This window comes from Juglans regia, chromosome 8 (genome assembly GCF_001411555.2).
Source record: "Juglans regia cultivar Chandler chromosome 8, Walnut 2.0, whole genome shotgun sequence".
Taxonomy (NCBI): domain Eukaryota; kingdom Viridiplantae; phylum Streptophyta; class Magnoliopsida; order Fagales; family Juglandaceae; genus Juglans; species Juglans regia.
Genome location: NC_049908.1, coordinates 6,427,771 through 6,452,110, shown reverse-complemented (window position 1 = coordinate 6,452,110; position 24,340 = coordinate 6,427,771). Strand labels below are relative to the sequence as shown.

Below are 24,340 nucleotides of genomic sequence, written 5' to 3'. Positions count from 1 at the left end.
GGCTTCACATGCATTTTCCATCTCCACTTCGAAATCAAATCAGCAAAAAGAGAGAAATTAAAAAAACAAAAAACTCACCCTATACCGTGATGGCACAACACAGATTTTTCAAGGCTGGAGAAATTTCACAAAGCTTCGGTGAATCGTTAGCCTAATGTAAGTCCTACGCATTTCTTTTAATTAAAAATTTTTAGTGTATGAGAAATCTGACCTAAACTTGTTGAGTAAACTGTTACTGTCACCTGCTGTGTGCGTATAGATAACAGGCGGCACATACTTAGGCTAAACTGCAACCTTCACGATCGAGGGATTTAGACAACAGTCAGTAAAGTTTTTGGTAGACATGGTTATCAGAAAAAAAATAATTAAGGAATTGACAAACCAAGAAGTTAGGGTCTGACTGGTTTGTATTTCAAGAAGTAGTTTCCTAAGAAATTACATATAAACTCTCAAATAAGCAAGTTTCGTATGAATAGTTTGAAAAACTCATTTGTTATCAATGGATTAACCCACATTTTTATAAAAGACTTGTACATATTCTCACTTATAAATCCATCAGCCCAAAGAAACATTACAAAAACATGTAGTATTAATGACATTATAAACAGACAGTGTTCTTCCTTTGTACAAGTTCTCCTTATGAAAACCCATAGAATTGAGAGAAACAACCTTTGATGCTTACAGCTGGTTGTTAGTAATAAATAAATAGAACAGAGAGAGAGAGAGAGAGAGAGAGAGAGTCCTATGCGTTAAAAACATGTTTAAGGGAGGGTTGTAGGTCCACCAACTGGTGGTTAGGGTTTGAACCCTCCCAAGCAAACAACCACCGCAGTCCTTAGAACTTTCTAGCGTGTTTTTGCCGTCCCAGTGTCTTGTCACACGTGAGAATCAAAACTCAGAATGATTTGACACAGATATAAGAACAGTTTTTTAAACCCCAATTTGCCATTAAAATAATGTAGTTGGTGGCGGCAACAATTATATATAGTTTAATATAATATGATATGCATTTTATTGAGTTGGTGCCTTTGTACTTCCAATGATAGGGAGGGCGGTCTTTTCTTCGGAATATATCTCTTGGGATTGGCATTTGTCTCTGCTTGGGGGAAGAAAGATTGTCGCTTGGTCTCATAGTTTTGGTTTCAAAGGCCCAAGTTTTTCCGCTACCCACTAAAGGGTCATCATTCCTATGCCTTTCTGGTAATTGTTTCCTTTTCTTTTTCTCAATGCTTCTGTTAGTTACCTTTTCTCTGTTTTTCGACGATCATCGTTGTTATTTGTGGTAAAATCCAATGCATGAACTACATAATTATGTTGATGATGATGATGATCATTAAAGTTGAACAAGAAGAAGTCATGAAAGTGTTGGGGCTGATTGTCAGAACTGTGCCTCTTAGTACTTAGTATAGTTTTTGTTCTTTCGGCTTAAAAGTTTTCGTTTTTGGGCTTTTACAAGTTGCATGTTTTCTTGTGATTAATGATTCGAAGTTCCTTTTGAAGTCACAACTTTTAAGCGCCTAGACTGCTTGTTTGTTTTAAATTTTAAAAAAAGGTTTTCTTACTTGTCTTATGCTTGGTGTCTTTGGCTGTGTCATTCAACATTTTTGGTTTGGGGATCTGTGTTTCTCTGTAATCTATGATTTCTTCTTCACTGTTGGCTTGTTTTTATTTTTCCTGAGAAAAACCGACATATGAAGATACCATGGTGTTTATGCCTTTTGAAATGTAAAATGTATTTGTACTTATATGAAAACAAAAGGAAATGTGGGCTGTGCAGTTATTTTGATCGAGTATAGGACAGTTGGGATTTTCAATTTTGAAAATTTTCCCAAGACTCTGAAGGGGTATAGCAATTATCATTTAATTGTGAAGAGCAGTGGTAACGTTTTTGCTTTCATCTCTAGATACTCAACTGAAGTTGCCTGAGTCGGAGGAAGCAAAACATGGCTACCTATTTCCAAAGTCTAAGTAATCAAAGAGATGTCTTGCAGACTCCATATCCAGGGGACACGAAATTTGCTTCATATTCTGAACCGCCTTTCCATCCTGGCAACATAATGATGTATCTGAACCAAGCTTCTTCTGCATCCTACTCAGATATCTTGTCTGGTGGTTCTCTATCCCCTCTCAACCGTGATGAATCTGTGGGTGGCAGAAATGAGATGACGCTCGTTCCACCTTCAGGTGACAGAGCAAGTATGCAACCTATTGACGGACAGTTAAATTCTCTACCAGGTGATCCCCTCATAGAGTCTGCTACTGGGGATTCCCAGATGATTCCAAGGACACAGCTGGGAGTTTCAGCTGGTGAACAAAATATTCAGTGTCAGGGATTATTATCTCTTAGCCTTGGTACACAAATGCCATCTGCAATACCTGTAGCTTCATTTGGTAACCAGTATCCAAACCCAGGTGGGTCTTCTTTCTCGACTACCAGTCTCCAAAACTTGATGAAGGGGACAATATCTAGTAAAGCTGATGAAAATCACCAGTATGGTGAGTTGAGAACTGCAGAATGTTTGCTATCTGATTTTTCTGGAGCCAACCAGAATAATACCAGAACAGAGACATTGTGCAATCCTCATTCCTCTATGAGCCACAAAGAGATGCTCTCTGATCAATATCTATATGAACCATCAGGTTTTGCTAACACAATGTTAAACTCAAAGTATCTCAAGCCAGCACAACAATTGCTTGATGAAGTGGTCAATGTCAAGAAGGCTTTAAAGCAACATGGATTGAACAGACATCAAAGCATCCTGGGTATTGGTTTGGATGGCTCTAAAGAGAAAGATGGGAGATCAAGTTCTTGGTCTGCAAAGATATCTTCAGACCCTGGCGAGTCAACTCCCAACTCCTTTTGTGAGCTATCACCTGCAGAACAACAGGATTTGCAGAATAGGAAGACAAAACTTTTATCCATGCTGGATGAGGTACTCCTACTGCCTCCATATTATTGCTAGTTCTATCATTTTTCCTTTCTTTTAAATTACATGTATAGTTTGAATTTCTTGACCAGATCCTTTCGACTATTCTATATTCTTCCTGCACACTATATACTCACAACTATTTCCTGAGAATTCCGCTGTATGTGATACAATCACAGGTAGTAGTTTGTACTAGTAAAATAGGGATAGGGCTGGGTTGGGTGAGCGAATGTTCTTATCAGTTTGCAGTGCTGAATCCAGGTTTTTAGTAGGAGTCTCCGCAAGTTCAAGATAAAAAATGAGAGTTTATTGAAAAAGATTCTGAAGTGGAGGTCTGGTGCTTCAAGCTCTGTCTGGCACTTAAGAGACTTGTGCTGGGGTGTGGAAGTGGGTTATGAAGGGTAGGAGGATTTTAAGTTCAATTAGTTGTTAATGGGAATGGCTTATCCTACTTTTTTTTTCTTCTTTTCTATGTTTCTTCCTCGTTTTGGGTTCATATCCATGTTCTTTCTCTGTATATGGATTCTCCCTCTTTCTCTCTTATTCTCTGTCCCATGTTATTATTTAATTATTCATTTACTTTTTTACTTACAAAGGTACAATCACATATAGTTGTGCTCCTGTTGTAGGTTGATCGAAGATACAAACAATATTACAATCAGGTGCAATTTTTAGTGTCGTCTGTCGACATGGTAGCGGGGTGTGGGGCAGCTGAACCATACACAGCTCTTGCACTCCAGACAATTTCTCGACACTTCCGCTGTTTGCGTGATGCAATCATGGGTCAGATTCAAGCTACCCAGAGAAGCCTTGGGGAGCAAGATACTTCCTTGTGTGGTCAAGGAGGGATACCTCGTCTCCGCTATGTAGATCAGCATCTGAGGCAACAAAGGGCTCTTCAGCAGTTTGGTGTGATGCGACATGCTTGGAGGCCTCAAAGGGGGCTTCCTGAGAGCTCCGTTTCAATTCTCCGTGCTTGGCTCTTTGAGCACTTCCTTCATCCGTATGTCCCTGAACACTTGGTTTCCTTAATTCTATTTCTATCCTGTACTTGCTATTATATTCAGAAGTTTTAATTTACTAATTATCACCTTATTTCACCAGTTACCCCAAGGACTCTGAAAAAATTATGCTCGCAAAGGAAACGGGCTTGACCCGAAATCAAGTAAGATGATTCTAAAAATGGTTTCTTAATATGCATTGTTGGTACTGGAATTTAAAAGTGCCAGTACATTGTCCATCTGATTGTTGCTTCTCATGCACTGTTCATGTTAGGACTTTTTGATTATTTGAATTGGGAAATCTTCTACACATAAATCATCCTCATCAATGGATGCCTTAGTTTTGCTCAAAACAATGTCGTAGAAATCCATGCAGACCCTTTTTCTGCTCATGTGGCATCTTCTTTAATTTTGTGTACCAATCAGGTTGCAAACTGGTTTATTAATGCACGGGTCCGTCTTTGGAAGCCCATGGTTGAGGAGATGTACAAAGAAGAGTTTGGCGAATCAGAGTTGAACTCGCAATCTTCACCAGAAAATGCCTCGAAAGCACCAAGGGATAATAATTCCGGGGCTTTTGAGGATAGGGGGGAAGAGTTGCAAGACATCAGTGTGATATCCACAACTGCTGATGGTGTTCACCATGGACAAGCCCATGAATCAAAGTTTGTTAACGTAGAAATAAATGGGAAAACCACTGGAATAGGATTTGGCAGTAGTGTTGTGGATGACCATAGCCTTTATAATTCAGATGAGATTAATATCCCACACCACCAAGGTAGTGATGGGAGTCTTGTGGCTGCTGCTACCACCTATGATATGTCGGAGTTGGGTACTTTTGTAGATGGCAGCCAGGTTTCACTTGCACTAGAATTGCGGCATTGTGAAAATGATGGGAGTTCCCATGTCCGGTGTCACCAATTTAAGAGGTATTAATAAAACAATAACAACTTCTGCAGAGCCTGATTCAGTAGATTTTCAGTGCCAGGATTCGGGAAAGCAACATCACAAGTTTGACAATTCCCATATGTTACATGATTTTGTAGTCTAAGCAAGCGCTTGCTTCGGCACTGTTCATCCTACTTGCTTATTAATGTCTGAAGATACAGAAACCACTAGAATTTCAAATATACATGTAGATATGGGTATGATATACGATACTCACTTACAATATAACAAAAAGACTTGGGAGTTGTAGGCATATTTTGTAAAGATAAGATCATGCGTATATATTTCTGTCCATTTGGTACTTGAATAAGGAATCTTGTAAAAGCACTCCCAATTGTGATATTGATGTATCATTTCTCTGAAACAGATGTTATAATATAATAATTGACCAATTTTATTGGATTTTCATTTGTATTAGTTTGGTTTATGGATTTGATCTCTATATATGCAAGCAACATGGTCAAACCCGGCAGTTCTACTTCAAACCATTCAACCCGTCCGAGTTAGAGCCTACTGTCTGGGTTTTGACGAAGGGTCAAAGCATGTCTATATAATATATAGTCACCATAGCCAGCTCTGGAGCACATTGTTGTAAACCAGTATGGATGCTTCGATATTCACAACAGTGTAAAAGTTGCCATTCAACTGAATCAGCTGAAGATCCTCATCTCATTCCAATGAGATTATTAAATGTTCATTTAATAGACGAATTTATAGCCAAAAGAAATTTCTGAAAATAAAAAAGTAATTCTAAGATTTTGTTTGATAATTTTAGCTAATAAAATTAGATCTTTATTCCACCAAAGGACATTTATGGCAGATAACTGTTTAAGTTTTCGAAAAAAATATATAAAAAAGAGTTATAATCTCACAATGAACTGATGTTGTTTGATTTAGTATGTCGAATTGTCTTCTTTACTATAAAAAGAGAGCCCAAATTTATAAATAAATAAATAAAAACTCTTAAAGACCAGCATATTACTTTTATGGTAACATGCTGTCTGTTTACTTATATTTAATATGGAAAATATTTTAACTACAAAATGATTACACAAAAATAAACTTATAAATTTATGTGATTTAATGTAATACGTCAAATTATAAAGTTACTTTTATAATAAAGAAGAAGTTAGGATAAAGAAGCAATTCCGCATTCACTATTCAAGACAATTTTACAGTTTCCAGCTGGCCAGCTGGGTAATGATCCAACCCTATGGTTTCCCCAGTGGTCCAATATCCTCAGGTTCCTGATTTGGTATCCTCAGATTGGTGTACAGGTCTAAGTTGCATTATTTACCTCTGTTAATATTCCCCCAGTTTCAGAAATGCTTTTGTGTTAAGAAAAAGTGTTCATTTATGTGGAATTTCCTCGTGCATTCTAAGATGGTCCCCTGGGGATCTAAATTCTGGTGCTGCTACACAGTTGATGGTCCCAAACGCTGGTAAATTTTGATCGAAATTCAAAGCTGGGTAACTAGCCAAGCTATTGCTGTTCAATGCTTTTGATAGACAACTGGATCAGCGTTGAAAAGGAGAGGTTGTTGAATTGTTCATGTTCCTCTACTTGGACCAAGAATGACTTAGATAACAGTGAAGGTGGGTGCATATCATCATGACAGTAAAAAATTTGCTTGGTTTTGATTTTTGTAGCCCCAAATACTATACTTATCTTTTTTTTTAGAGAAGGGGACTAATCTAATTTTATTGATAGTCCTCACTTATGATAGAGGAATACCGTGATTACAACTGGACACCCGGAATTTCATGTCATCATAAAATTCAAACCCAGAAGAAACTATAAAAAAACCAACCACTATACTTTTTGATCGTAAAATCCAAACCCAGATACTATACTTGTAGAAGGTATTTGTCTGCTAAAAGCAAGGGGTTAATACTTAAAATTGGGTATCGAGCCCTTAGAACAAATGAGTTTATAATTAGTAGGAGAACACACCAGCAAAGTGGATGATGATGGAAGAGTTTTGCTGGCATTAGTCTCTATCTTCTCGGTTTTTGTTGGAAACCTGTGTGGTTGTCAGGATGATTCTTTTTGGCACATGCAGGTGCAAGAATTTCATAGAATGACTTTTTTCGTTGTCATTTAATTAATGGGAGACTGACCAAAGCGTTTGATTACTTTTAATAAGCTTTTAATGCATGAATAATCAAAGAAAGCTAGCATTCGTTCGTACATTTATAGGTGTTTGTAAGAAAGAACATATCTGTTCATCCATCCCAAATGGCTTTGATGTTTGAAATGGAAAGTGATTGACAATTCCAAGGTAATATTCACGGGGACAAGTCTGTATGAAATTGCAGCTTGCAAAATACTGGGTAGGTTCAGATCAAGCAGACACTTTAAGCTGTGTCCGGGCATCTCGGGTCCCAATGAAGCAAACAAAGTTACGGAAGTAGAGAGTGACAAGTGCAGGAAGCCAAAGGAACAAAGATAGCAATGATTACTAAAGTATCCAAAGGCACCACACCAACATGCATTCAGAATCAGTTTCATCAGCACACCATTCCAAACCCAACGACACTCATCTCTGTCTGTGTCTCTCGTTCTCTCTCTCTCTCTCTCTCTCTGTGGAGAATTTATGTATTGATTATAATTTTAGAGTTATATTCTTGAAAGATGGTGATATTTCAGTGTCCTTTCAACATCTCTATGCATGACTACAAAAACCTAACAGGAAAAAGTTAGGTATTCCCATATGTTTTTACAGAGCCATGAGCTGACAATATTAGAACTGGGAGTGTGCAAAAGATGACTCACTTTTTATCCTCCTTTTACAGAGTGAACAGAAACAATTTTAACATATTGAGGGAGCTCCCCTGGGACGAAGAGAGGGAGAGAGAATTTTACACTGTTTTGAGCTAAATTTTACTTTCGAGTCTCCCAAAGAAATGTAGCTGTTGGCAGTAAAGTTGAAGGATCGACACCTTTGCTTGTTTGTTTTATAGTCAGGGAGGTCGGGGGACCATCTTTTACTGTCATTTTCTGCCATATTTACTTGGCCAATTAGCTTTGTTCCTCTAAAGAACTAGCAGAAGTCTATTTCTCTAGGTTTTCTGCCGCTCAGATTTAGACCTGTCGCGAGCTAGCAGGCGAGAGAGAGAGAGAGAGAGAGAGAGAGAATCGTCTTTCTTCTTTGACTTGTTATTAACACAGCCACAGGTATGCTTGCTCTTACCACTTGTATAGTACTACTGGTTATTTCCTGCTTGTTTTGGCTTACATATGGTATTTGAATGAATAAAACAGTAAACATATTTATAATTCACCAGTTATTTTATATGCGACTTCAAAAAGTGATATTAATTCGCTTCATTATTGTTTCTAAATTATGCCATTAATATAGAAATATAAACTACGTTTTGTGAGGATAAAAAGATATTATACTCTGCTCTATTAAAGTGGCACTTCTTTACTTGCCTGATCTATGTCATGCAACAGTTGGTTTCTTCATAGTCTCTAACTATCTATGAAATCTGATGAAGTTAGAAAGTTTGATCTTAAGTAGGTTAAATTGTCATTTTTCAATTAAAGTTTGACAAATTAAACTTGCCTTAGTCTCTTTCAAATAAACAACTTTGGTTCATTCCATCTTTCAGTGGATATTTTCACTTGAACTTTCTTCGTTCTTCAACTCTAGCTACCAATCAGGTCCTGGTCATGTTAGTTGGCAAGAACTTGTTAAGATATTGGTTTGTCTGGTTTTCAGCTAGTTCTGTCCTGTACGGTTGCCTCATTTTTAATGCTTTTGACTTTGAGACTCTTTTGTTTCTGGTTTCTATACTTTGTTAATATGATTTTCCAGTGGATTCTTTAATGGTTCGGCTATGTTAGCATTCCAGCTTCTAGTTTAAATTCTGAGACTCATTTGCATCGAGCCGGTTTTCTTTCTGATCACTTATCCATGGAATTTGTTTCTCAAAAAGTTCTCTCTAAGTCGAAAATTATAGTGTCAATAAAGCTAGTACTTGCGCCTAATATTTCAGAATCTCTTTCTGGTTTTTGGTTTCAGTTGCTTTGAATGCAACTTAGTACATATTTTCCACTTCAGTGCTGTCAGTCATACCCTCTGTTGGCCTCTCCTTAATGATCCATCTGAACCCCCCTCGTACTGCTAACTTAATGCAACCCATGAAGACGACAAGCAAGAGATCGTTTTCTTTACAGTATCTATTGCTTTCCCAGCCATTAATGTGGAATTGTGATTCATCTTTAGCTTTGGAACTTCATTTTCAATAATTTGGGTTGATTTTTTCTGTTCCTATTTGATGAGCAATATTGGATTCTTAGTCTTTTAGTGACAGTTCTTCTTTGTAAAGCTTGGCAGAGCGAACTTGCTGCAGTACTTCATAGCAAATCTTTTATAGCTTTTATGCTTCCAGTTGAGTTTAACATGACTTCACAAGACTCGCCTCCAAATCCAGCTCTAAGTAGCGTGCACTCATTCACTCTCTCAGACTCCATTACCGATCAAAACCATTTCCAAAACCAGCCCTTTGATGCATATGGGTCTTCATTAAGAGGCCGCGATCACACACTCCCTCAGTCCTTTGGTGTATTTCCCAGCATCCAATCTCTTGGGGAAAGAATGTCTAGATCAATAGATCTTGTTCAAGCTTCTACTGTTGGGGAGGAATCTGAGATCAACCACACCCGACATTTCATGGATCTTCTTGGAGCAGCAAATGAGACCAATCACCAAGCCCAGAGGCTGTCACTTTCTCTGGGCTCTCACGTGCTTGTTCCTTCTGTGCAATACAGGCAGAGGTCCTTAAGTTCGGATCTCCTAAGCCCCAGTTACTTAATGTCTGGAGAAGAATCACGTGAAGCCTGTAATCCAGGAATGGAACATGTAAGCAACGGGTATTCTTTCTTGGGCAGTGCATTTGCTTCTTCTTCAAGCTCACTAAATCGAACTTGTCCAACTTCATATGGAACAGAATCTTTTGCTGCTGTTATTCGGAACTCAATATATTTAAGACCAGCTCAGTCCCTTCTGAATGAAATTGTTGATGTCAGTGGAAAAGCAATTGACATTAGCAATGGAAAATATATTTCGAAGTTGTCTCGTGGAGGTAGATTAGGAGCTCTTGGACTTTCTTCTGAACTAAAAGCAGAATTGTACAGTAATGGACTCTTATCAGCTGAGAAGCAAGAGCTTCAAGTTAAAATTGCAAAGCTTATCTCCCTTTTGGAGGAGGTGGGTCTATGCAGTGTTGAATTCTTGATTTTATGAACTAGATTGTTTCAGATTTTTCAAAAGAAACTTGTCAGAATACCTCTCTCTCAATTTGCAGGTTGATGGCAGATTCGATGAGTACTATAGTCAACTGGAAGAAGTTGTATCATCATTTGAGTTGATAGCAGGTGTAGGTGCTGCCAAGAAATACACTGCACTAGCTCTCCAAGCCATGTCTAAGCATTTCTGCAGCTTGAGAGATGCCATAGTCTCCCAAATTAACATCACAAAGAGAAAATTCTTGCAGGCTTTTCCCAGAATTAGCACGGGGTTATCACAACTTAACTTGTTTGATTCGGAAACTAGACATACTCGAATGTCCCTTCAACAGCTAGGAATGATCCAAAACCAAAGGCAAGCATGGAGACCCATCAGAGGGTTGCCTGAGACTTCTGTGACAATCCTGCGCTCTTGGCTTTTTGAACACTTTCTCCACCCGTAAGTGCATCATTTTTTTTTTACTACCTTCACAATGATTTCATATTTTATGAGGCTATGATACTTGATGGTTCTTTCAGGTATCCAAATGACACTGAAAAGCTAATGCTGGCATCACAAACAGGCCTGACTAAGAGCCAAGTATTTTTCTCTCCCATATTGTCTGTGCCTCTGTGCATCTCTCTGTTGTGAAGTTGGTCTAATTTTGATGTTAATGCTCTCATTTTCATGGCTGTTTCAGGTCTCAAATTGGTTCATAAATGCTCGAGTTCGGTTGTGGAAACCCATGATTGAAGAAATGTACAAAGAAGAGTTTGGGGACTCTGCAGAAGACTTGAACCCATTAGCTGGCAATTCCATGACGAGGGAAGATTTCACAGATCATGCAGAGGATTGAACTGAGATGGTAGGAAAACCAGATCAGGGTAGAAATTAGTGCAAACTTCTGTAACTTTAGCACTTAAGTAGGTTCTTTTCTTTTATTATTATTATTATTTTTTTGGCATTTATAGATTAATGATTTTCGGATGTAGGTTGAACCAACCAGGCTCAGAATTTCTTCTACTTCAACAACACTGAGAGGAGTTAGTCTCTAAAGCAGCCTGTTGCAGTTGAGCAAGTTGGCTGCTAAAACCATTGTCAAAACTGTGTCATTGTCAGCATGTTAGTTTTAATTAGCATTGGAATATGTTCTGGTTCTGTCCTTCTCATGTCACTAACCCAAATTGTTGGGTGGTGAAATCTGTTTGTCAAACTGGCAAATGTTGTAGATTTTTCTGCCAAACTTGAGTTAGTGCAGTAATTATGATTAAAAAAAAACCTGCAAAATTATAAAGGCTTTTTGGCTCTCCCCATCTCTCAGATTGCATATATTTTTGACACTCCGTTCTGTTCTAGTACTGAGAAAGCAAAGTTGAATCGGCGGTTTGACTTTACAGCTTTTCTATGGATTCTCTATGGGAAGCTTTTCTCTATGAATTCGAAGATGATTTGAAATGAGTTGAGATGAATTGTGAATAGTAATAAGATTTATGAGTTGAAGTTGCTGAATAGTAATAAATAGTAGTGAGATGAGTTGAGATGAGCTGAGATGAGATGAGCTGTGAATACAAACGTCTCCTTAATCTCGCACTCTTTTTTACAAGGATTTCTACCTCACAAATGAACCCAAACCCGAATCCGAATCTGAATCCGAACTGAATTTAAGTATCAATTTTTATCTCAATTTATCTCATATCATTTTTGAAAACAAACGAGATTAGAACTTAAATTTTTTTATGTTATTTTATTCATTCAAACATAAAATGATGCAATTGGTTTGTCGAGCCATACTCTTTTCGTTTCTCTTAAATTGATCAATTTTCAGAAAAAATCTGATAAGCCCAAAATAATTTTACCAGTGTAATTATAAAAGAATTGGTATATTTATATAAATTTTTTATACTCAGACTCCCTAAACTTAAAAATATTTATATAATTATAAAATGTATGTTATAAGCTGAATTGGCAGTAACAATATCGGTATTGACTCAATAAAAACTTAACTCAGAATAAAATATTTTCGTAAAATTATTGCATATACTAAATAAATATCTAATTACTATGAAAAAAACATGTCACGTGGAAGTTAAAAGGACCAGCTGATCTCGGGCGTTACCGTTACCGTTACCGAAAAGCAACTTAAAACCAGCACCGGAGAAGCAGCTTAAATGGAATGCCAAAAAAAAAGATAAAAAGCCATGAGCGCAGCAAGTTTCGGTTGTTGTATCTTTCGGCTCTCGCCTCTTCTAGACCACGAGCCCAAGCTTTCATGGAATCCAACCACACCAATCTCAAATCAGCCACTTTTCCCTCTCACTCTCAGAAAAAATTCGAACTGTAAAAATAGTTCCTCAAGACTCGTCACCGGAGCTCTCCAGGAAGGGTTCGGAGTCGTTCCTCATGAAAGCGTAGCTTTAAACCCATTGATTGGTACCGAAGAGGCGGAGAAGGTGGAACATGAAGAGGTCCATGGATCTCTCAATGGAGTCGCTGACACCAAACCCCAAAGTCCGTTCACTAAATTCCAAAAGAAGAAAGAGCACGACGAAGACGACAGCTTTGAGAAGAGGTTTAAGCTACGGAACGGCAGAGAGGTCTGTTTCTTTTAATTGTATTTTTTACGTTTCCGTATCGCTTTGGCTTTCAGGATTCGACAGATTTTTCTTTCTTGCTTGCTATTATATGGAAAATTATTATTTCAATAAGTTATTTTCTGGAATTTACTTGCTTGTGCGGACTTCATTTCTTGGCTAGATTGGATGGAAAAAAATAGAAGCCCTTTTGGCTGACCAACAAAAATATTCAGCTCCTGCTAGTGCTAGGGTATACCGTAGCAATGTTTAATTTGCTAAGGTGGAATATTCTGAAGAGGAAAATTTAGAAACAAAATAAAGAAAGGAAAAAGAAGTAATTTTATTAATCAACTAATCATCTTTACAGGTTTTTGAAGAAAAAGCGTACCTTGTTGGTGTTGAACGAAAAGGCGATACAGAGAATTCTTTTGATATAGATGAATCACTGAAGGAGCTGGCTCAGCTGGCTGACACTGCTGGACTTCTGGTTGTCGATTCCACTTATCAAAAGTGAGTCTTTCTGGATACTTCTCATCTGAAATGCGGCAGTTCAGTTAACGTTCTTTTGCACGCGAGATTAAAGTGAGATGTATAAGGGCCATTCTTATATAATCATCATGCATTGATGAAGATTTGAATCCAGCTAATTTAGTTATGCATCTGCTAAACCTGCTAAGCAAATGCATAACTACAAAAAACACGAAAAAATTGCCTTCTGTTTGTAGCTCTTATGGATCCTGTTAGGGAACAATGGAGTTCACATATTGAATAAAGAAAATATCAAAAGTTGTACTATTAGCTGAGATTAGATAGTGGAGTTCTTCAGTCACTTCTTCTAACCTAGAATGCAACTTCTATGCTCTAGACGACATCATATACATTTCTCCAATGCTAGTCACTCACTTCGGTGTCATTTGTGCATTTATAAAAGCACAGAACACAATTGCTCTGGCCTCAACATATATAACACATTTTAAGCGTGGGATTTTCTTTCTATGTTCTTTTAGCATGTAGTTAGACTGTTGTTGTAGTGTTATATGCCTTTGAAAGCATGATGCATCAACAACCTATGTACATGGTATGTTATTCTTTCTAAGGAAGTATTGACCTGTTTGGCATCCTTGCTTCAATTAATTACTCTGCTACGTGCTGCAGACTAGCTTCCCCGAACCCAAGAACTTATATTGGATCTGGCAAGGTTGCAGAGATTAAGAGTGCAATTCATGCCCTTGGTGTTGAGACTGTGATATTTGATGACGAGCTTTCAGCTGGGTTAGATTCCTGACTTTATGGTTATTGTGTCTATAGCTATGCTTCCTATTTAAATTTGTTCTTCTGAACTGAGGTATTTTATCTTGTCAATACTGGCTCTTCCTACTTACTAGGTTGCCCGAACTTGTTTTCGCCAATTAGTTATTTGTTTTTATTTTGGTTCTACTACTCCCAGCTTTTCATGCTATAGGAACTCCTGTCAATGGAACTCTGTAAGTTTCAACTATAAGCTGGTTTTCTGTATTTCAGCTTTGATTTTCAGTAAATTCGAGATTTCTGCTGCTTTGGCCTTGTCCTGTTTTACAATGTAATTACATACAAGTACGGTACATTTTCTTTCAGTTTTGAATGGAACAAAAGCTGATGCTCAGATTACATGAATATGTAATGAATTTTGGTGGAATTTAAGAGCCTTTGCTACCAGGCAAGATCGTTTGTGGTATCAAATTCCATGGAGTGTGACCCTAATGCGTGTACCACATATGAGTGATACTTATATTTTAATCTTGTCTTTATTTAGATGGCATCATCTGATACAGGGATCATTTTGTCCATGTTGTTGATGTGGCGTGTTCTAATTTTCCTTGCAGCTGCATAAATCCTTATTACACACATTTTGGATTTTAAAATATGCTTTTCATTTTAATGTTACACTTTTTAGGCAATTGCGTAATTTGGAAAAGGCTTTTGGTGGAGATGTTAGAGTTTGTGACCGCACTGCCCTCATCCTGGATATCTTTAACCAGCGGGCAGCAACACATGAAGCATCTTTACAGGTAAATTTTGGTATATCACTCTTTGAATGATTAATTTATCACTCTTTTGAAGTATATCTCTCCAAAGGAGAGGAGATGCCAAATTCTTTTTAACGCTTCTATTATACTTTGAGTTCTTATTACCTATCGAACACCTTGTCACCTACTAATAAATAGCAGAAGGAAGATACTCCTTATGGTATGCTCTAACATTAATCAGTTCTTTCTAGGTTGCATTGGCACAAATGGAATACCAGTTACCTCGACTAACAAAAATGTGGACTCACCTTGAGCGTCAAGCGGGAGGCAAGGTGAAGGGGATGGGTGAGAAACAAATTGAAGTGGATAAGCGTATCTTACGTACTCAAGTAAGCAACCTTTCCTGACATGTTTTTGACAAATAATCAATGCGTCCTTATAACTGGAAGAAATGATCCAGACATGTCTTGACATTAATCCTTTCTCAAACACTTGTAGACCATTGAGGTTTTAATCGCTTTTAGGGAAAAAAAAAGGTCTCATATTTTGGACTTTGTGGTGGCCATGCCCTTTTCTACCAAAAGTTTATTGTATGATTTTTCTGATCTTTAGAGATTGAATTTGGCTGCTAACACATTCAAAATTCTAGATTGGTGCCCTCAAAAAAGAGCTTGAATCAGTTAGAAAACATCGGAAGCAGTATCGAAACCGGCGTATATCTGTTCCTGTCCCAGTAGTATCGTTGGTGAGTAAATTCCTGGATTTCATGGTTTTCAAAGCTGTAAGGATGCTTGTTTTTTTAGTTGTGAATATCAGTAGACATGGATGAAATTTTAGGTTGGTTACACAAATGCTGGAAAGAGTACACTTCTAAATCGATTGACTGGAGCCAATGTTCTTGCTGAGGATCGATTATTTGCTACCCTTGATCCAACTACAAGAAGGGTTCAGGTTGGTCAATATATTCTGTGAAGACTCTCTTCACAACATTCTTATTAGTTAAAAACTATTTTCTATGCAATTATGTTGTTGGAAAGCAATCATTATAGATAATGTCACTTTCCATGCGGTAGTAAACAGGTTTCATTTTGTTAAAAAGTCGTCAAGGAACAGTATTTTTTAGGACTTACAATTTACCGATTAAAAAAAAAAGGAGTTCCAATTAAGACTGTACTTTATTTAATCATACCGGTTTCTGTTAAGGTGCCAATGAATCTGGATATCTTGACTTTCATCGCTCAATCACTATACAGACTTATTTGAAAATGCTAAGGTTTTGCTCACTTTCTTTCTATCCAGATGAAGAATGGGAAGGAGTTTCTTCTCACAGACACGGTTGGTTTCATCCAAAAGTTACCTACTACACTGGTGAGATCCATCCTCCTCAATCTATTGATGACTAATGTCATAATTATTTACTAAAGAAGGGGTTTCGACCAATTTAGTCCAATTTTGGACTGAAGCCCAAGAAGTCTTTTCTTTTATGTCTAACACCGACGGGTTTCAGGTTGCTGCCTTCAGAGCTACATTGGAGGAGATATCAGAGTCATCGCTTTTGGTGCATGTGGTGGACATAAGGTAGAATATGGTAAGCCTGTTATATATTGTTTGAAAAAAATCAGTCTTATAATGTATTGCTATGAACTTCAGCCATCCTCTAGCAGAGCAACAGATAGAAGCTGTGGAGAAGGTTCTGTCAGAACTAGATGTGTCATCAATTCCAAATTTGATGGTTTGGAATAAGGTGAAGAGGGGTATTTTTTTGCTGATACAATTGCAAATAAGTATAGTCAAACAATTGAATTCTGTCTCTCCCTTGCTTGCATAAGCTCAAAAGATGATATTGATGGTAACCTGACTTCCGTGGCTGCTTATGGCAGGTTGATAAGGTCAGTGATCCTCAAAAAATAAAGTCAGAAGCAGAGAAGAGAGAAGATGTTGTTTGCATATCTGCTTTCAATGGTGAAGGCTTACATGAATTCTGCGATGCGGTTCAGGAAAAGTTGAAGGTAGTTTTATATCAGTATTTCTATTGTCCTTGGAAATAGTTAGTTTTCCTTTTTCTGACAGTTGGTACTCAGAGCGGAGTCTGCATTGTGCTTAAAAGGATATACTAATCAAATTAAATAAATATTATGCATGATAGGATTCTATGGTATGGGTGGAAGCTTTAATTCCATTTGACAAGGGAGAGCTCCTGAGTACCATACATCAAGTTGGAATGGTAGAGAGAACTGTAAGTATTAGCAGTATCTTGAATTCATTTATTTTTCTTTTAATTCACCCTTTATCTGTTCCTGTTCCCACTCCTGTAAATGTGTTGCTAATTATTGTATTGAGTCTTCTCCTGAGAGAGAGAGAGAGAGAGAGATCAATGGTTTAAAATACTCTGGAATATAATCACTGGTTTTTTCATCGGTCTGTATTAGCTTCAAATAAAGGAGAAGAAAGATAAACTGGGGGGGATCTTGGTCGAATTTGTAAAGCAAGTTTAGCTATCTGCTCACTTGAGTGAGCTTTATAGCCTGAGGCAAAATGGGCGATATGAATAATTAGCACCTGAGATGATGGTTTTGCTTTGAGGATGGATTGAGTAGCTTTCATTACTACTGACAAAATTCCTATCTGGTATCTTATTGTGTTATTTTCTCTTTCTTTTTTTTTTTTTTTTTGTATGGCCTTCAAAATTTGTAGGAGTATAAAGAAAATGGGACATTGGTGAAGGCGCATGTTCCCCTTCGATTTGCAAGGCTGCTCACACCAATGAGGCAACTCTGTATTTCATAGCCTCCTTGAATCACCATCTATTTCTTGTGACTTCTTTTATGTTTCCTAATCATTGATGTCTCTTCTATAAATACTTCTGGCAAGTGAGACTTCGTTGAGAGAGAGAGAGAGAGAGAGAGAGAGTCTGAGTCTGTACAGCCGTTCTTGTATTATACAATCATACTTCTGTGGTTTTTTTAAACTTTTTTCCTCTTTTTTTTCCCTGAGAAAAAGAGTATAATGATCATATAATATGCATGAATTACGATTCATAATCACGCCATGCAGGCCAATCCCAACATTGTTTCTCACCTACTCTGTTTACTCAGAAAAAGAGATGATCACGTTGATGATGTTCAACTTAAATTAAAGAAAATAATAATAATAATAAGTATGTCTTCCAAGCCTAAATTATCACCCTTTTTTTTAACCAAATCCGTTAAATTGTATCTAAAATTATTATATTTTGGAAATTTGTATCTTTACATAAGATTATGGGTGTGGGTGGCACTACAGCCACCGAGAAATTCTCTCGAACACGTATTTTTTTATGTATATTTTTAATTATTTTAAACGTTTAAAACAAAATTTACAACATCGTTATAAAATAAATAATTTTATGTATCGGTCATTATTTACTTTTACACTCTACATTATAAAAATTGAGGATACTTCTTTAATCACAAAAAAAAAAAGAAAAAAAAAAAAAAGCATGAAGAAGAGATAATCTCTCTACCACTCTACATGAACGGCTTCCAGAAGGTTTCTTCTTGCTGTCTTTTGATGTTGCAGTTAAAAGTTATAGTAGTGTTGTAGCAGCAATTTACAAATCTGAAACAGGAATCCCAATTTTTATAAACACAATTTTTTTGCACATAACAAATCCAAATGTAGGTAAAGTTGCAACATCCCTGTTAGAAATTCAAGAAGCACATGATAAAGATCCAAGGAAAATTTTTATTCAAGAAGACTCAAAACAGGTTGTTCAAGCCACAAACAATGCCAAGCAACCTATAGATTGGAAAATGCAATCCATTATTAGGGAAATCAAACACCTTCTAAACAATTTTAAAGATTAGAAAATGAAAAAAATACATCGATATCAAAATCGATGTGTACATAACATTGTGCAATAGACTGCTTCCAACTATCTATATAGAAGCATATCCCTCATTTCAATTCCTCAATGTCTTTTAAGTTTTCATAATAGAAAGGATCCTCCTTCCTTATTTGTATAATTTCCTAAGAACTTATTATTGTATTTCAGGTTATTATACTATTAATGAAGTACCTTCCTTGCTTAGAAAAAAAAAAATCACGAAAAAAAAATGTCGGGATCCATCTCACGACCCATTATCGGGATCCTGTCATTTTCCTTAAGGTTATTAAGATGTTCCATTTCCATTTATCTCAATAATCATATTTGATGGTGTAATTTATTAATATATATATAATTGAAAGTGTATTAAATTGTTATTCTTTTATTATTATAAAGTGGACCAGATCCATTTGGTATTTCTTCGAAGCCCAAGAAACTCATCGCTCAATCTTTTGCAGTGGCAATGGAAATGGATTCGCTTCCTGCACCAGTCTGTTGTTGCCTAGTCTGCTGACCATTCACATTTCGTAATCCGTAAAGGTATCAAGATTTTGGAGATCCATGTATACTCGACTGGTCACACCGATCGTATTAGGAAACCCTAGAATTCGACGTTTTTTGTAGCATAATCGTCGGATTTAGAAGCACAAGAATGGGGAAGCAGAGCCCGCGGGCGGTGTCCATTCAGAAGAAGCGGTGGGGGCTGATGATTCTGGCGCTATTTTCGCTTTCCACCGTAATGGTGTTCTTCATGAGAACCGCTTTCGATTCCTGCACCACAAGTGCCAGTAGTGGTACTGGCAGTATTACCGACAGTTTTGGAGAAGAAAAAGATGCAAGCTCGGCGATTTACTCAGCAGCTCAAGTCGGCAGTGCAACACCAAATCCACTTGATTTCATGAAGTCCAAGCTCGTGCTCTTGGTTTCCCACGAACTCTCTCTTTCTGGTACTCTTTACATTACGGCTTTTCTTTTGATTCGCGGGAAAGATAAAATTTGTAGAAAGCAATAAGCTTGAATATGCTTCTGTATTTACAAATTCTTTGCAGGCGGGCCTTTGTTATTAATGGAGCTTGCATTTCTGTTGAGGGGTGTGGGTTCGGAAGTGGTTTGGATTACTAACCAGAAACCAGCGGAACCAGACGATGTTGTTTACAGTTTGGAGCACAAGATGTTGGACCGAGGGGTGCAGGTCGGGTTTATCTAAAAACATTCAGTTTACTTAATATCCTTCCCTTTTTCGATTTCCTAAATATATGGCGAAATGGGAACTTTGGTTTATTTAAGACGGTAACGTTTACTTGATGTCTATCCTTCTAACTTCGTCCAAAAAATATGCAACGTGCCGTTCCTTGGCAGTGAATTTCAACGTTCTAATATCAAAATTTCAAAGCATAGAGGCTCTGTGGGTCATGTTGCATTAGTTAGTTTGCTAGACTGACAGGACTAAAGACTGGATTTTGCTCGCAATCAGTGGTGTTGAATGTGATATACAAGTGGTGTAATTAATCTAGCATTAGCTTTGCTCTTTCATTTAGTTATACAAAAAAAAAAAAAAAAACAGCTTTGCTCTTTCATTCATAATAAAATCAGATTTATTATTATGGAAAACTTGTTAATAAGGGCCATTGTGAATCAGTTTAATGCGATATAGCTTACTGTGGATTATTTAATTTTTCCATGTCTTGCATATCTGTTGGCTTACTTCATTTCTTCTAACTTGAGGGTCGAGACAAAGAAATTGGCATTTGTCGTGCCATCTGAAATATCAGCCATCTAATTGTGAATACTCTGATATTGTTAGGTCTTAGCTGCAAGAGGCCAAAAAGCTATTGATACAGCTCTTAAAGCTGATTTGGTCATTTTAAATACTGCTGTTGCTGGGAAATGGCTGGATGCCGTTCTCAAGGAAAAAGTTCCTCATGTTCTTCCAAAGGTTTTGTGGTGGATTCATGAAATGAGAGGACATTATTTCAAAGTGGAGTATGTTAAGCACCTCCCTTTTGTTGCAGGTGCCATGATTGATTCACATACAACTGCAGAATACTGGAAGAACAGGACTCGAGAGCGTTTAGGGTATGTAACTAACTTCAATTAGGATATTTTCCAATGTCAAAATAGAGTTTTAATCTTTTGTGCACCGAATCTTTTGTCTGCCTTCAGTTTCTTTAAGTTTAACTTCTACAATATTTGTGGGGAAGAACTATAGAAGTAATTACACTGTTATGATAGGTTTTCATTGGCATTGTATGTAATGTACAATTGATATACTTCAATGCTTTTGGCTGGTGACGGGTGACCTTATCTTGGATATGTTCCCACTATGCTTTACAGGATTAAAATGCCTGAAACGTATGTCGTACACCTTGGAAATAGCAAGGAACTAACAGAAGTTGCTGAAGATAGTGTAGCCAAGAGAATTCTTCGTGAGCATGTCCGGGAATCTCTTGGAGTGCGGAATGAAGATCTGATATTTGCCATCATTAACAGTATGTTCTTCTTGTGATGGGATAAAACGTCTCTCTTGGGTTACTCTGATTGGTGAAAAGTAGTGTTGTACACTAACTCGTTTGAAACTGCAACAGATTCCAGTTCTTGTTTTAAGAAATAATAATACTATATGGCATGATTTCATGGTATTTAAGTAGGGTTTGACTCCATCTCTTAGTAAGTTGACATTTTGCGTTGCAATTGTGGGTTGGTGGGTTGTGACCAACTAAACTGACTCACTATTTAAGCTGAGTTTTATATTTACTGCATCTTTAGGTGTATTTTTTAGCAGCACATGAACCTCATCGTGCATGGTTTTCCAGTTTGTAATTGAAGTGGTGATTTTTTTTTATCTGTCCCTACATGTGCTTTACATTCTTCCATTTATTTATTTTTATTTTTTTTTTATGGGGGAACCACCCCACAGCAGAGCCCTTAGGACTCACCCATGGAACCTAAACCCCTGGGGAGACTAGCACAGCAACCCACCACCATGGCCTCCCACTTAAATTGCAATTTGATCCCGGGGGAATCAAACCTGTGACATGGGGCTCATGCACACAAGTTTGCCCTTACCACTTGGGCTACCCATGGGTGGGTGCTTTACATTCTTCTATTGCAAAGAAGTGAACCTAAATTCCAAATTGGCATATTTCCCCATCTTCCTAGGCTAGAATCAATTTGAAAATTTGGTATTGGCTTTCTAGGATATCACATTCCACGTTCCATTAGTGGCATCATGTAGGCAAGTTGTTTACCCTAGGTTAGATTCATATGTGATAGTACTGTTTGGTTTAAAATTTATTTATTTTCTAAGAAACATGCACAATGTAACAGGTGTTTCGCGCGGGAAAGGTCAGGATCTGTTTCTTCGTTCCTTTCATGAAAGTCTACAGAAAATTAAAGAGAAGAAACTGCAGGTGCCAGCAATGCATGCAGTAATAGTGGGAAGTGACATGAATGCTCTGACGAAGTATGAGACAGAACTGCGGAACTTTGTACTAGAGAATAATATTCAGAATCATGTTCAATTTGTCAACAAAACCCTTACAGTAGCTCCTTATCTGGCTTCCGTTGATGTTCTTGTTCAGAACTCTCAGGTACTTTCTGCAAATATAAAATGTAATTCTACTTTTTTTTAAAAATAAAATCTATGACTTATTTTCCACCGTTAACCTTTGTAACTAGCATGAAAATGTTGGCGTTTGCTTTTTATACTTAATCATTTTAACTGCTTCCCCCAGCTTGATAAGTACAATTTACGACTGTGCTAATTATCCTTGACCTAAATGCCGTCCCCTGCCCCGTATAATACCCAATTCCCAATTCGATACGAAGAGCATTTCTTTGTCAAGTGAAACATGATAAGACGATAAAAAAATGCTAATGAAGGTGAACATGCCAGAATCTGGCTATTTGATTTCTTTGTTAAGAGGCCAGAAGCAGTCAACTTTTTATCTTCGTCCATTGTTCCTAGCCTAAAAAGAAACTAAAGAACCTTGGTCGGCTGTGTCATGTTAATTAGCTGTACCTATCCTGTCCAGTTACCTTCCATTATTCTTTTTATTTCACTTCTAGTGTTCTTTTGGTTTGTATTTTGTTTGTCACGGAATCTGCATGCCATTCTTATTCATTTTGGGCTTCACTCTTAAGGGTTTGAACTTATTCAATTCATGTGTAGGCCCGGGGAGAGTGTTTTGGGAGAATAACCATCGAAGCAATGGCCTTTCAGCTGCCTGTTTTGGTAGGTCCTTCAGAACATGGAATGACTTCTTTTTTTTTCCTTTTGAATATGTTAATTAGACTAAGGGCACTGGCATCAAGTTCTTGAAAATAGAGAACATTCTAAATTCTAGAGAAAAACCCTCAAAATCCAGATCCCCCCTCATCAGATTCTATTTTTTAGAAGTATGATAACTTTTGTTAGTGGGAGTATATATCATATACTAATACACCTAGCTAGAGAAAGTAATTGAACAGCCATTTAGTAGTAGAGTTATATTGAACAATGAAGATTTGTGTTCCTCTATTTTCCTTGTACAGTCTTCGAAACTGCAAGCATTTCTTTTTCACCATATACACCGCATTATCTAGATTGGAATCATTCTCCACAAGAGCCTGCAGTACTCATTCTCAAATTTGCATATTCAGTATGCTAATCAGAGACTTTCTTTCTACTCTAAAATACCATTGAGCTACAGTGCCTTCTCCAAATTATTTTTTGCTCACATACAGAATGGATCGTGTGCTTGCATATTTTTATTTCTTGGTCCTGTTTTTATGTACATTATTGTATTTGTTATTCATTATTTTCAGGGCACAGCAGCTGGAGGCACCATGGAGATAGTGGTGAATGGAACAACAGGGTTGTTGCATCCTGTTGGGAAAGAAGGTATAACACCTCTTGCAAATAACATTGTCAAATTGGCCACCCATGTAGAAAGGAGACTAACGATGGGAAAGAAGGGATATGAGAGGGTGAAGGAGAGGTTTCTGGAACACCACATGTCCCTTAGAATTGCTGTCGTTTTGAAGGAAGTTCTTCTGAAAGCAAAGAGCCACACCAATTCTTAGACTTTCAATGGCACTTGGATCGATCGAGTGAAAAGTTGCATTCTTCATGACTGATGTTAAATTGTGGCTGTTTTTAACCTAAAATTTCCTTTGTTTTATCTTATGGCGAGAATGTATGACTTAAATTCTCATTCCAATGCACTCTTAAATTCCTTCTTTGAAGCCATTTCATCTCAACCCAAAGCAAAATGCTGAAAAAAAAAAAGATGAGTAAAAAATGTAATAAGAGAAATGCTTTGGCTACAAAATAATTTTATAAAAATAAACTCATAAATTGACGTGGTTTGATATTATATGTCAAATTATAAAGTTATTTTTATTGTAAATTAGATTTAACGTAATGCATGAAATTATGTCAGTTTGTGATTTTATTTTTATAAAATTAGTTGTAGTATTTCTCAGTTAATAATAATACCACAAATATCTGCAAACAACCACGTTTTGTTGTTTCACCGTTCCAGAGAATTGAAAGATCTTATGGTCCATACGAGGACGTGTTGGTGGACTTCTACGCGGCCGAAGAATCCGGTATTAGCATTGCAGAGAAAGAGGCCATAAAACAATTATAGAAGAGGAAAGGAAACACATAAATTGACATAATTTAATCTCATAGATTATATTATAAAATTATTTTTATTATAAATTAAAATTTAGTTTTGTATAATCTCATTTTATCTGTTATCGATCAAGTCTGTTGGATACAAAAATGATATCATTTCATC

The 24,340-nt window shown here is 37.0% G+C and overlaps 4 protein-coding genes across 6 annotated transcripts; all 4 read left to right on the top strand.

Moving 5' to 3' along the window:
* The first annotated feature begins 1,033 nt into the window (after positions 1-1,033).
* Positions 1,034-5,202, top strand: LOC109008282 (BEL1-like homeodomain protein 7). 2 transcript variants are annotated; one of them, XM_018988307.2, is made up of 6 exons: positions 1,034-1,200; positions 1,905-2,412; positions 2,641-2,933; positions 3,557-3,930; positions 4,032-4,092; positions 4,355-5,202. In XM_018988307.2, the coding sequence occupies exons 2-6, from the start codon at positions 1,944-1,946 to the stop codon at positions 4,862-4,864; spliced, it is 1,707 nt and encodes a 568-aa protein (XP_018843852.2). In that variant the 5' UTR covers positions 1,034-1,200; positions 1,905-1,943; the 3' UTR covers positions 4,865-5,202. The 2 variants fall into 2 exon arrangements, with proteins under 2 accessions (XP_018843852.2, XP_018843851.2); XM_018988306.2 differs by having other exon boundaries at positions 1,905-2,933.
* A 992-nt stretch (positions 5,203-6,194) lies between these two features.
* On the top strand, positions 6,195-11,408 carry LOC109008283 (BEL1-like homeodomain protein 11). 2 transcript variants are annotated; one of them, XM_035693020.1, is made up of 7 exons: positions 6,195-6,472; positions 7,196-7,424; positions 9,212-10,092; positions 10,190-10,569; positions 10,650-10,710; positions 10,811-10,975; positions 11,103-11,408. In XM_035693020.1, exons 2-6 carry the CDS (start codon positions 7,367-7,369, stop codon positions 10,964-10,966), a joined length of 1,536 nt encoding a protein of 511 aa, XP_035548913.1. In that variant the 5' UTR covers positions 6,195-6,472; positions 7,196-7,366; the 3' UTR covers positions 10,967-10,975; positions 11,103-11,408. The 2 variants fall into 2 exon arrangements, with proteins under 2 accessions (XP_035548913.1, XP_035548914.1); XM_035693021.1 differs by lacking the exons at positions 6,195-6,472; positions 7,196-7,424 and adding an exon at positions 7,701-8,054.
* An 840-nt stretch (positions 11,409-12,248) lies between these two features.
* LOC109008280 (GTPase HflX) lies at positions 12,249-17,657 on the top strand. The gene is made up of 13 exons (XM_018988304.2): positions 12,249-12,704; positions 13,051-13,193; positions 13,839-13,955; positions 14,617-14,731; positions 14,941-15,078; positions 15,339-15,434; positions 15,527-15,640; positions 15,989-16,057; positions 16,197-16,267; positions 16,340-16,433; positions 16,570-16,698; positions 16,836-16,925; positions 17,384-17,657. The coding sequence occupies exons 1-13, from the start codon at positions 12,309-12,311 to the stop codon at positions 17,474-17,476; spliced, it is 1,665 nt and encodes a 554-aa protein (XP_018843849.2). The 5' UTR covers positions 12,249-12,308; the 3' UTR covers positions 17,477-17,657.
* Positions 17,658-18,930: 1,273 nt separating this feature from the next.
* On the top strand, positions 18,931-23,780 carry LOC109008281. Its single transcript, XM_018988305.2, has 7 exons — positions 18,931-19,501; positions 19,604-19,746; positions 20,359-20,630; positions 20,889-21,043; positions 21,882-22,144; positions 22,726-22,788; positions 23,361-23,780. Exons 1-7 carry the CDS (start codon positions 19,207-19,209, stop codon positions 23,616-23,618), a joined length of 1,449 nt encoding a protein of 482 aa, XP_018843850.1. The 5' UTR covers positions 18,931-19,206; the 3' UTR covers positions 23,619-23,780.
* The last annotated feature ends 560 nt before the right edge of the window (positions 23,781-24,340 follow it).

What these genes read in the sequence shown, in the direction of transcription:
- LOC109008282 (XM_018988306.2), top strand. Translation starts at nt 1,944, where the DNA reads ATGGCTACCTATTTCCAAAGTCTAAGTAATCAAAGAGATGTCTTGCAG. An exon ending in TTTTATCCATGCTGGATGAG is followed by an intron (nt 2,934 to 3,556) that starts GTACTCCTACTG and finishes CTCCTGTTGTAG; the next exon opens with GTTGATCGAAGATACAAACA. An exon ending in TTTGAGCACTTCCTTCATCC is followed by an intron (nt 3,931 to 4,031) that starts GTATGTCCCTGA and finishes TTATTTCACCAG; the next exon opens with TTACCCCAAGGACTCTGAAA.
- LOC109008283 (XM_035693020.1), top strand. Translation starts at nt 7,367, where the DNA reads ATGCATTCAGAATCAGTTTCATCAGCACACCATTCCAAACCCAACGAC. An exon ending in TTATCTCCCTTTTGGAGGAG is followed by an intron (nt 10,093 to 10,189) that starts GTGGGTCTATGC and finishes CTCAATTTGCAG; the next exon opens with GTTGATGGCAGATTCGATGA. An exon ending in CAGGCCTGACTAAGAGCCAA is followed by an intron (nt 10,711 to 10,810) that starts GTATTTTTCTCT and finishes TGGCTGTTTCAG; the next exon opens with GTCTCAAATTGGTTCATAAA.
- LOC109008280 (XM_018988304.2), top strand. Translation starts at nt 12,309, where the DNA reads ATGAGCGCAGCAAGTTTCGGTTGTTGTATCTTTCGGCTCTCGCCTCTT. An exon ending in AAAAGTTACCTACTACACTG is followed by an intron (nt 16,058 to 16,196) that starts GTGAGATCCATC and finishes GACGGGTTTCAG; the next exon opens with GTTGCTGCCTTCAGAGCTAC. An exon ending in CGGTTCAGGAAAAGTTGAAG is followed by an intron (nt 16,699 to 16,835) that starts GTAGTTTTATAT and finishes TATGCATGATAG; the next exon opens with GATTCTATGGTATGGGTGGA.
- LOC109008281 (XM_018988305.2), top strand. Translation starts at nt 19,207, where the DNA reads ATGGGGAAGCAGAGCCCGCGGGCGGTGTCCATTCAGAAGAAGCGGTGG. An exon ending in TGTTGGACCGAGGGGTGCAG is followed by an intron (nt 19,747 to 20,358) that starts GTCGGGTTTATC and finishes TGATATTGTTAG; the next exon opens with GTCTTAGCTGCAAGAGGCCA. An exon ending in CCTTTCAGCTGCCTGTTTTG is followed by an intron (nt 22,789 to 23,360) that starts GTAGGTCCTTCA and finishes CATTATTTTCAG; the next exon opens with GGCACAGCAGCTGGAGGCAC.